Source organism: Thermobia domestica, chromosome 11 (genome assembly GCF_964235325.1).
Source record: "Thermobia domestica chromosome 11, izTheDome1.hap1.1, whole genome shotgun sequence".
NCBI lineage: Eukaryota > Metazoa > Arthropoda > Insecta > Zygentoma > Lepismatidae > Thermobia > Thermobia domestica.
The window spans coordinates 192469520-192482235 of record NC_137464.1 but is presented as its reverse complement, the minus strand read 5'-3'; the positions used below and the strand labels follow the sequence as shown (position 1 = coordinate 192482235).

The window sequence follows — 12716 nt, the reverse complement described above, 5'->3', positions numbered from 1 at the left end:
AGATAGATAGATAGATAGATATAGATAGATAGATATATAGATATAGGGTGTAACATAAATGCATGGCCAGAAGTGACGAGGTGATTGCGGACATCCAAATAAGTAAAAGTGTTCTAATAAACATGGGTCCGATGCCGCTTCGTTTCCAAGATATAGGGTGTTCAAATGTCGAGTCCCTCCAATGGCTCACTATGGGAAAGTGAATGGAAATGTTCAATATTACAGGAATAATACAATCAAGTGGAATTGTGCCTGTGCAAATACATTTACACTAACCTAGAGAATGAAACTAATCAACATTTGAGGTCATTGGGTGGTCAGTGTTGCCAACCTGGTACAAAGTTTTGTTTTCCTATATCTCGGAAACGAAGCGGCATCGGACTCATGTTTATAGGAACATTTTTACTTATTTGGATGTCCGCAATCACCTCGTCACTTTTGGCCATGCATTTATGTTACACCCTATCTATCTATCTATCATACATATATATATATATTTACAGTGTGGACAATTCATCTGGAACATCCGTGATAACGGAGAAACCAGAAGAGGGAGAAAAGCAAAACTTTACATGAAGCAACTATAAGGAGGGGGACATCGTTTTAGGCTTTAGGGTAGGGACATGTCGAAGATACCTCGCGATCGAGGTCGAGTTTACGTCGCGGTCACTACCTCGATGTCTAGGTCGCGATGGATGAAGGGCGCACATAGCGAGGAGGTCGCACCCTCGCTGTTAAGTTCTCAGTTTGAGAAGAAACATTGCTGTGACGCGTGTGAAATTATTCCGTGCGTGTTTTGTTGTTCAGTTGATTTTGTAAATTCAAGCGTTGCTAAACCATGTACTCCAGTGACAGTGAAGATTATGATTCTGTCTACAATTACAAAATGGTGGTTACTTTCAAATATTCAGAACAGACGTTATAGTGCTCATCCTATTAATAAGAGGAGACAAGATTTGGGCGAATATCATCATTTATTTCCGGAACTGAAACAGAACCGCTGATTTCGGTTAGTTTCACAAAGAAACTTTTCTTCATGCATTAAAACGCCTCCACTACAAAATAAGTGTCATATTCATATTTCCATCTGCAGAAAATCAACAAAGCTGTGTTAAAAAAAAAAAAAAAAGTTTTCAAGTGAAAGGGTAAATTGTTTTGCATGTAATCTTATCACACGAAGCTTGAGTTTTTTTTCTTTCATTTCCTTTGAGGATCTAGACAACAGACACAGACACAGACAATACACAACCACTTACCCTCCTTCCCCCCTCACTCTCACAAACACATATAAATATAAATCAGAAAGACCAAATGCGTGTTCAATGTTTCCTATTTTTACTCGCAGAAACCACATGACTTTTTGTTTTGTCCTATAGATATGTGCCTGCACAGCTATTTATTTACCTTATACCAGTAATGAATTTGGAAGAAACTCTTTTTTTATTAATTTCGGAATTTTAGGGGGGGGGTCTTGAAGTTTCTAAGCATAGATATGATTAACACTATTTTCTTTTTTCTTTACAAATTCCGGAATTTGGGGTATTCAGCCCGAAAGCACCCCCCCCCCCCCGTTCCCGCACCCGCCTATTATAATAATAAGCTACAGTGTAATTATCACATAAATATGAATAGCTTACCTGACATTCCCATTTGAGCTGCCTGAATTTTCTTCCATTCTCTGTTTAAAACGTGCCTATTATGATGTTGTTTATTTTTTTTTTTTATCCCATATTGCTGGAACATTCCTCACTAGTTCTATTAAAATATCTTTCATAATGAAATTTAATAGTGCATCAAAACCTCTCAGGCATAGACACACAATCCTCTGCAGACGAAATTTTAAACAAATGAAGACTTTATTTCGTGCAGCGCTTCAGGGAGAGCCAATGAGAACACGAGCCACAGCGATGCTTCCGCTGAACATCGATGTAAAAACAAACTCAGTTGTTCATCATCGCGACCACTAATTCACCCTCACGGTCGACCTCTAGGTCGCGATGTAGCGTGCATCTTCGGCATGCGCTTACTCATTTGAATCCATGGGTTTGTGCCGCGACTTAAACCTCGACATCGATCGCGATGTATCTTCGGCATGTCCCTACCCTTAAACACCACCAGCCGGTGAACAGTGTTGCTATCCCAGTATAAAGTTATATTTTTTCAAATAGCACTACGTCATATTATTACGTATTTCAAATCAACATGTTAAACGAAAATATCACATTTATTATTCAGTGTTGCAAACTAAGGATGTTATAATATCACAAACATTCAAAGTTTGGAAGCCTCTATCACACATACAGCACAACGGAGATGGGCAAGACAATGCACATCGGAAGTATCTTAGCGTTAGATACTATGGTCATGGTATGACTTGTTTTGAATGAATAGCAACGAAGTTACAAGGGCTTGAAAATTTGAATATTTTCGAAAGACTTTATTTCGAAAACATGCGTAGATAAGTATCGTATCTAGTTACTAGTGTAGTTTGCAATTGACAAACAAATCATTTTGCTGTTTACAGCACTTCGATATATCAAACCGTTCTGGAGATATGATAAACATTGCTGAGGTTTGCAACACTGCTTAAATCATGTAATTGCGAGGAGTTGTTGTCATTATACCTACTAAAAGTTTTTCCTGCAATGCTATAAAAGAGAAGGAAAAGAACAATCAGTTTAAATATTGTCCAGAAATACGCCATTTTCAGCAGTATTGCGTATTGGGGTTTAGATATGTCTCCTTAAATGTTCCAAAATTCGAACTTTTTTGCCCAATATCTGGGGAACGGTGGCCATTTGGCCAGTGGCATCGGTTACTATCTAGTACCAAAATGTTCATCATCTTCTTAGGTACTAATCAACACCAATATCGTCTCTCTATGACGTACGGTTCCCGAGAGATGGCTTCTTAAATCTCCCGAAATAGGAACTTTTTGGCCAATATCTTGGGAACGGTAAGTCATAGAGAGATGATATTGGTGTTGATCAATACCTAAGAGAATGGTGAGCATTTGGTATCAAATAGTGACCGGTTGGCACTGATTAACTGACCACTGGCCAAATCACAGTTTTAAAATGTTCATGAGCAAGGAATCAGATCTCTTCTTAGATCTTCGTTTAAGAGTACAAAGGTCTAGTATCTCCTTGCGTTGTTCTTGTCAGTTTCTTAATAAAATATGAAATACGATATACGCTATTTTAACTGAAAAAGTAGTATCCTATTAATTGTACAAGCTTTCGTTAATCAGTGTTAGAAACAATCAGGAAAACTAACATTGATATACAAATATTCAGAACATGTCTTACTCCCCTTCACTTTTAACTTGCAATCGCCGCCACTGTATGTATGTAATAGAGACTAGTAAATGCAGTGTAACAATCAAAGTACATTATCACTCTAAATATCAATCATTGTCTCTTAGAATTAAATTTACACTGTATAAGTGTTTGCTGCTTTTTAGTTCATTTTATGTGAGCTGGATTAAATTTAGAGGAAACATTTTTTTGTGGAACCTAATATGAAATTCTGCTTTTTGTCTTTGTATGTCAAATTTTGGCCTTACATCGATACGTCTCTAAGTTGATTCGTATGATCTCAAATCGTATAATCCAATTTCAATAAATAAATAAAAAAAAAAAAACAGTCTACCTCGCAACACTCTTCTTTTTCTGTTTAGTAAGTATATTACAAATTTAAAACACTTCTCGCCGAAGCTAATATTCTTAAATCCAACATTTCTTTTCTGTGAAACATTATTAAGTGCTCATCAGAAACCTCGTCATAGGATTGAGTTATATAAGTATAATGGTTATTCAACTGTGATGTACAGGAAATTCAGAAGTAAATAACATCTCATGGAATATTATGCATTGTGAGAGAATTCCTATCTACAACAGGATCCATTGGCAATGTTGTGGCGTTGCAAGGAGACAATTACGGAGGAGCTGCTGCCTCAATTTCCCCATGGAAAATAGTGTGAAAAGCAAATCGTGAATTATTATAAGTAAATCACAATAACAAGGGCATTTCATAAAAAGTCATTAAATATATTTTTTTTAAATTATTATTTTGATGGTGATGATCTATACGTTTAATGGAAATATTTGTGTGTCGTGTTTTCATTTTCTTCAACTGGCATTGCCAATACATCTTCGTTGCCCAAATTGTATAATTGAGAGTGTTCAGTATTCATCTTATGTCGCATGTGTAAAATTATCTTCACTCCGAGGGGCGCGGTGGCTCCGTGGTAGAGCGTTCACTTCCGGTGCTTGGGGTTCCTGTTTCGATCCCAGCTCGCGCCGTGTGGACTTTGTGGTGGACAAACACCGTGTTCGTGGATTTCCTCGGGGTTCTCCTGTTTCCTCACCGTCTCCTTTAGCCTAACCGGCATAACCGTGGTACGTGAAACTTGAAGATTCATTTCATTTCTCTTCATTGCGAACCACGGGTAGAAAGCAAATGGATATTTAGCCACAATTATAGGTCGTCCTCCAGAGGCTCAAACCGAGGATCAGTTCATAATCTAATCGGTTGTAATTAATGCCATTCAATATAGGAACTAGAAGCAAGTTTATAAGCCAATTGGTTATAGACTGGTCATTAGAAAGAGTGTTGTATACCACGCTGACAACGCCAAACCGCGTGTATCTTTAACGATCCGTCAGAAATTGAAAGAATGTAGCTGTTAAGTTTAATGTATTCATGATGTAGACTGAACCTGGCAACGCCAGTCTATCATTTGCTTCACTCTCAACAGTCCCTGAATGGTGTTAAGTTTGTTTCAAAAGAGGTCTCTGAAAACCATGTGTCACAATTTTTTGACCAGTAACCACAAATGTTCTATACCGACGGGATTATAATGTTGCCGGAAAAATGGAAGAAGGTCATCGAAGACAATGGTACGTACGGATGTTGTTTTTAAATCATAATAAATATATTCTCAATTTTGACCCCCCACTCCCCTTCCAAAGGGTTAATACTTCGTAGACAACCTTATATTTAAATCCCAGTGTTTTATTTTGTTTAGCTTACGAGTATTTTATATTCTACTATTGTGTGCGAAGTTTCCGATAAGTAAATTATCTAAATCTATATATAAGTAGATAATTGATAATGATATTGGACATTTTGTGTCACAACAAAGAACTGAAGTTTGAATCTGGGTAAGGGGAGCCTAGACAGGCAGTGTGATTTCATTGTCAGCAGTCACAAGTTTTAATATGCAAATAAGAACCTTCATTAACTCAATATGTTACATAAAAATTACATAGATTAAAATAAAAGGTAAAATTATCTATACCCTACCCGCTGGTCTACTAGCTAGCGCACCATTTTTCTTGCACGGGATCCCTGGGTCCTTGGAGGAAAGCTAGACGTTAGTCATTTTGTAAGCGGAACACACTTTGCAGAGTCCAGAAGAGATATAAGAAACAACACTCAATGTTTCAAAATTTAGTTAGTACCGAAAAATTGAACAAACTACAATTAGACCTGGAAACACAAACAGCTGAATAAATATTTCTAGTCGATGATAAAACAAAAGAAGGAAAAAAAAGCACTCAAAAACATCATAGTTACTTTGTTGTAAGTTGGTAGAGTATTTACTATATGATGTACAGATTTATGTTTTGAAGTATCCCACAGCAATTAAAAAAGTGTGTAATCACGGAAGACTAAACGTGCAAATAACGTTTAACGTATATTTAAGATTGTAACAGCATTTTAACAAAGTTCCCAGTAGAAGTGAGCAAAATACCTACGAACTAGCAGGAAATTATGCAAGTTCATAAAATTCTCCTTCGTAAGTTGCTCACACCAATAAAACCTTTAAAAGAAGTACATTCTGTTGCAAGAAATTTACATTAACATATTATGAAGTATCTAATCTAATTATTGTTTTCCATGCATACACCATAATGGATGGTAAAATTTTAAGAAGCGAGAAAAACGTGAGTTACGTAAATCTGCTGAGGAAGATGTCAAGAAACACCGAAACAGTACAGTTAATAGTACATTAAATATTAGACTCAGTAAATAAGAGTCCACTTTAACAAAGATATAGATAAATGGCTTAGTTGGACATATTATGAAAAATAAACTTATTAAACTGGTTCATATGAACCAACGACTACGATTAAAATAGTCTTACGGAAAATGTGCCACACATAGCTGGAAGGCAAAAAGGAAGATTGGCCAGTGATGTATAGTTCTGTTCTCACAAATCTACTGTACCTTGGTCTTTCTAAGTACGTGATGAAATGAAATTAGATTGAACGAGATATTGGAAAAATTCCTTTTCCAAACATGTCAAGTAAACCCGTTTTTTATATTGAAGATAGTTGTTTACAAGGTGAGTTGTATATACTGAATATTTTCGTTCTCAAAAATGTAGCATTTAAGTCTTGCAGTAGTAAAACTAAACTCTTGCAGTGTGGGTGTTTTTGCCTTTGTATTTCACGTAGTATTGTTGAAGATAAAACACAAAATTTTCCTTTCTTACAGGTAATACCAAATGTAGAAGTTGACATATACGACAAACTTCCTGTGCCTTTCGGTTTGGTGAGATTTGGAGTTGCACCTGATCACCCAGAAGTGAAATATGTGATAAACACATTCACGAAGACTGCTAAAACTAAAGGCGTGAGATTTGTTGGCAATGTGACTTTAGGAACAGACATTACGTTAAGCGATCTGAAGGAAGCTTATCATGGTATCGTCTTTGTAAGTGTTTTTGAGACTTTTAAATTAAGTACGGTGTGAGCTCGAGAAACGTTCGCATTATGGAGGTGTCCATGAAGTATGGCAGAATCCTCCTTGTATCATGCGTATTGTATACTTAACCAGACTGATGATATCAAGGTTTCCGTACTTTGATTATGGTGCAGGTATTGCTTACTCTTCGCTTTCTCTTTCATGTGTAGATCTCATAAAATAGTTACCATTGATTCACACCATTAGCGTATCTTTTCATAAGGAATTTGAGTAAAATGTGTATTATAACTGAAATCTAACGTATGACGCACTCATCTACAAGGTGATCAAATGCATAAGAAGTGAGTCTCGTTTCGCAGTGTGAAACTACAATAAATTTCCAAAGTATGGGAATTCAGTATTCAAACTTGAAGTAGTACATCTATAACTACTGGTTGCAATAAATTGATAAGATCAAAGATAGAACTTGTTCCTCAGTCGCTGAATCTATATCAAGAAACCATTATTCGCTTTACCTTACTGTTTTTTTTCTATGGCGATAAAGATTGAAACCGGAAATGGTTAATTTGAACCACTTTCAGATTCAATAGAGTGTTAAGGAAAGAGATGGAACCTAACCTTGAGAAGCTGAATCGATTGAAAGAAATGTATTTCGATACTCGTACCGTTTTTGCTCTACGGAAATCAGTATTGAAACCAGAAGAAGTATTAAATTTTAACCATTTCCGATTTTGCTAGTGTGTTTCGGGTTGCGATACTATATTCTCTTGACACGTTGAATCGATTTCAGAAAATCACTTTCGCTATATATTATCATTTTTGCTCTTTGGCGTTAAACGTTGAAGTCGGAAATCGTTAGTTTGAACACTTTCCGATTGAATAGAGAGTTAATGGAGAAGGGGGAACTATTTTTGGACAGATGAACCAATTGCAAAAAACCGGATCTCGATATCTTATACCGTTTTTGTTCTATGGATATCAAAGTTGAAACCGAAAGTAGTAGTAAATATCAATCACTTCTGGTTTTGGTAGTGTTGCGGGTTGCGATGCGGTTCTCTTTAGACTCTGAATTATGTGCAGAAAACAGGTTGTCGCTATAGAAGAGCAATCATGAGATGGTCTCAGAAGTTTCTTACTAACATGCAAAGCAAAAAAAAAAAAAAAAAAAAAAAACAGACAGACTCTACTTTGGTGCTAGTGTTACCAACCACGATCATTCTGTTTTACATAATTAAAAAAATTGCCATTATAGATGCACCGAAAAAGCCTTGACACGTGAGTAATGGCAACGCCGTTGCGAGCTGTCAGAGACCTTCTCTTTCTGGCTCCTCTATAGCTAATAGCAGTTTTATTCTCTGGAGATATATGTTAAAACCAGAAAAGGTTCATTTGAACCACTTCCGGTTTGAATAAAAGGTTAACGGAGAAGGTTGAACCTATTCTGGGACCCTGAATCTATTGCAAAAATTGCGTCTCAATATTTCTTACTGTTGTTGCCCCATGAAATTCAGTATGGAAACCGGAAGTAGTAGTAAATTTTAACTACTTACGGTTATGGTAGAGTTTTGTGGGTTTGAACGATCTGCTCTTTTGGGATACTGAGTCGATTGCAGAAAACCGCTTGTGACTGTCTATTACCATGTTTGTTCTATGGCGATAAGTATCGAAACCGGAAATGGCTAATTTCAACCACTTCAGACTTGAATAGAGGGCTAGTGAAGATGATGGAACCTATTCTTGAGGCAGTGAATCAATAGGAGGAAACCGCATTTCGAAAAAAAAAAAAAAAAAGGAAAAAAGGAATGTCGTCTTTGCTATGTGGAAATCAGTATTGAAGCCGCAGATAATATTGCATTTGAACCACTTGCATTTTTGGTAGAATGTTCAGTATAGTAATTGTATAGGGTGACCAGATTCTGGCGAAGAAAAAGTAGGACACAAATACGGTAGTTTATTGCGTCGGCAATACGCACGTCATTTCATTTGACGTTAACCTTAAGTTAATCTTTCATTTTTGTTAAAAAGAAAAGCACTGAACAAAAGTATTGAAGGAATTAAACACAACTCCAAATGCTTTGATGAATGACAAAGTGGTTAATTTTTATGAACGTACAGTGAAACTTCGTATAGGGTTAAAGATTTTTTAAAATCGATTTTCGGAGCGTGGGATTATTTTAAGGGGCGAAGTTAAATTTAGACCGGCACGAGGGAACTTCTACCTAACTTGGTAAGCATTACTGTCTTCTACTTGAAGTAGAAATCTTTCCTATCTTACCAGTATCTCAACAAGCCCTCCTCAGTGAAAACAATGTATTGCAAAACAATGGTTTGTTGATTGTTCTCCTTTCCTAATCTCTTGAGGAATGTTATAAAACACAGCGGTTCACCATTCAGGAAAAGAGTACATGTGATTCAAAATTTTGTGAATAAAGAATGAAACATTAAAATAAATTGCAAATAAGTTACTGTAACTCAGGACATTTCACGATTTTCTAGGCGTCTTCGCAACACGTAGGACAGTTCTTTAAAAAGTTTCTATACTAGTCCTATACCTAACCCCTATGTTGATGCACATGAACCTTCTTTTAAACATTACAGAAATTATTTTATCCTCCGTTATTTTGCATGTCTTAAAGCACTTCCTGATCACCCTTCTTCTTTTGTTCTTGAAGCAGGTGACCACTATCGTTGGTATAAGGCACGTCCTCGTGTTTCCGGACTTTTCAAGATTCGTGCATTAGACCTTGCGGAGAAATTGGCTAATGCTATACCGGACGTATCCCGTGGGTTTTCTTACTATTCCACCTTGACAGATTAATTGTCCTAATATATCATTTTAGTTGGTATGTTCTAGTAAATCTACCACTACTTATATCAGCAGGAGTTTCGCTCTATGTTACACCACTATGCTGACTTTTTGCATTTTTATATGGATGACTCGAAACAAGATGGATCTGTTGGCTGTACGTTTGTCCTTGGTCATGCCTGCTATGGGTGCCGCCCCCTGCCTTTATGTATATCTTCAGTACTGAGCTGTTTACTTTTCTTAAGCGGGGGCTCAGTGGTAGAGCGTTCACCTCTGGTGCTTGGGGTCCGTGGTTCGATCCCAGCTCGCGCCGTGTGGACTTTGTGGTGGACAAACACCGTGCTCATAGGTTTTCTCGGGGTTCTCCCGTTTCTTCATTCCACTATTTCATTCATTTCTCATAATCACCGTCTCCTTTAGCCTAACCGGCATAAGCGTGGGACGTAAAATCAAAGATTTTTTTTCTTAAGCCTTAGATTACGCTATGATCCATACTATTACCTGCATTCTGATCTCATCTGACTCCTAAAGTGCTCTTACCAGCCTTATTAATGTACTACCTTCTAGTTCAGCGTATTTTGTTGAAATGTCTACTTGCTGCTGGTTCCGTTCTCCAATTTTGTTGGATTCTCAAGCATATAGATATTCCTAATAATGAGCAGGCAGATTCCATGGCTAAAGATGCAGCTCTTCATTCTATTGAACTCCTGACGCCCCTGTCTCTCACTGATCTTTACTCGGTGTTCAGTTCTCGTCTTTTGCGACAATGGAAATTGGATTTTAGCATGACAACAAATTGCATGTCATTGGACCGTGCTTAGGAATTCAAATCTCTAGTTCCTGGCCGTCTTGCCGAGAAGAAATAATTTTAACTCACCTGCGGATTGGACATATCCATCCCTATCTTTTGCATGGGGTTGCAGTTCCGAATTGTATCTTTTGTGATGCATTCTTGTCAATTCCTCTTGTCACTTGCCGCACTTTGGCTCGCTTTGGACTGCCTTATGATATCCTCCTCGATGTGATATTATTACTTGGCAATAATCTACATTTTATTCCTCGACTCATGAGATTTTTACAGCATATTCAAGTTTTGCAAGCGCTTTAATTTGTTTTGTGTATGGATGTCTTCACTCGTATTTTCTTCACCTTAGTACTAGTTTTAATTTCTCTAGTTTTTTATTATTATTTTATTGCTATTTGATTCGCTTTATCGTGGTGTTGTTTTGTCACAGCATTTTGTCATGGCCTTTTATTTCTTACAGCACAATTTTATTCCTACTTAAAAGGGCGAACCCTACGTACACCTCTCGCCGAGCAACCCTGGGAAGAAAATTAGCCTGTCATTGTTTTAACTAACATCCCCTTTTACTGTGTGTGTGTGTTTTTACCTTCTATTACGTGCTGTAACATTTGCCTATCGTTTTCATACTTGTGCGTTTTAATTTTCTGGAATCTTTCCTTGCTCGATTTTAATTATTTTCTTAAATGGGTGCAAATAGATCTTGTTATTGGCTCAGCCATATAATTTGTGCAAAGCGAGAATTTTTTACCCGTGTACTATGAACGAATGTTGGATCTGTGTATATGATCCTGATTGTGAAACAAAAGAGATGAGCAAAGAGTGGAAGCACTCCTCACCCTCTCGAAAAGGCGAAAGTGCAGAAGTTTGCGATAAGGTCATGCTCTCAGTTTATATATATATTCCATGATAACATGTATCTAAACGAACATATATAAACATAATATGTATAAAATAATCGCAAAACATACACAAGGTGAATTATATAGAAACATCAAGAAAAAATGACAGTATTAAATTTCATTTTTGACCAAAGATACTCTCATATAGTCTCAGTGTTGAAATGGACGCTAAAACTCAAAACTTTACTAAAAATATAACAACGGGATATTGACTGAATTCATGAAATACTATGCCCGATAATTCAGTTGCAACCTTCCCAATAAGCTATAACGTCACGGTATAATAATAATAATAATAATAATAATAATAATAATAATAATAATAATAATAATAATAATAATAATAATAATAATAATAATAATCATAATCATAATCATAATAAATCGTCTCTTTGCAGACAATGCACCATTCGTACTCCCCAAGTATCATCAATGGAAGCTGCTAGGTGTAGCTTTGAAATATTACCGAAGCCTTATAATCCTGATCTGACACCAATCGATTTCTTCCTGTTTCCAAGATAAAGAACCAACGTCGGTGTCAGCATTTTAACAATGTAGATGATAATGGAGATTAAACAATGGGTTTCCATACGATCGACAGAGTTCTACAATGACAGCCTTCGACAGGTCAAAAAACGGTGGGAGAAATGCGAAACTCTGGACGGAGACTGTGTAGAGAAGTATTAGTCTCGGTTCAGACGTGCAGAAAAGTCTGTTGCGGGCCCGCAACAGAAAACTCTGTTGCGGACCCGCGCGAGCCGGAAATACATTGGCTCTTATCGTTCATGCCACACGTGCAGACTTTCCCGCACGACTCTGTTGCGGACCCGCAGCGGGCGAAAATTGAGTTGCGGGGACTGCTGGCTCGCAGCGAGTCCGCACAGGTGTTGCGGGTCGGAAAACCATTGCTGGCAATGAGGCAAGCCACACGTGCAGACTTTCCCGCGCCCGCAGAAATGGAAAGCGAAGAACTGAATGAAGAAATATTCATTAACGAAATACAAAAGTATCACGAGATATGGAATTTAAAGTGCGAAATGTATAGAGATAGAAATAAAAAAGGGATGCATGGAATAAGGTGTGTGAAACCTTATGTGAGAAATTTAATGAAAAAACAGAAGAAGAAAAAAACAGCATTGCTATGTATTATTATTACTTTTCAATGTAAAAATCTAATATTCATGTAGTGTTTACATTTGATTTTCGTTTAGCGTCCCTTTCCAGCAGAGAGGATATGAATACTTTTTTTGTGAAAACAATAGACAACAAATACGCTTGGAGAAAAAGCCTTTATTGTTAATGCAGTTTCTTTGATGAGATTTCTTGTCACTCACTCCGGAATGAACCGACTGTTTATAACGTACGTTGCATTATACTTTAGGTCGAGGCAAGGGCGTCCATCAGGGGGGGCAAGGTGGGGCGTTCGCCACCCCCCTAAGAGGAAATTGTACTTGGGAATATCGAAAACCCAAAAGAATTTTTAAATTAGTTA

General features: G+C 37.0%; 1 protein-coding gene across 1 annotated transcript in view; it reads left to right on the top strand.

The window, feature by feature from the left end:
- The window catches only part of LOC145665401 (NADPH:adrenodoxin oxidoreductase, mitochondrial-like), a 141326-nt gene that overhangs the window by 66204 nt on the left and 62406 nt on the right, over positions 1-12716 (top strand). Inside the window, 1 exon segment of the mRNA XM_081732707.1 lies at positions 6505-6723. Coding sequence (XP_081588833.1) covers positions 6505-6723 — 219 coding nt within the window.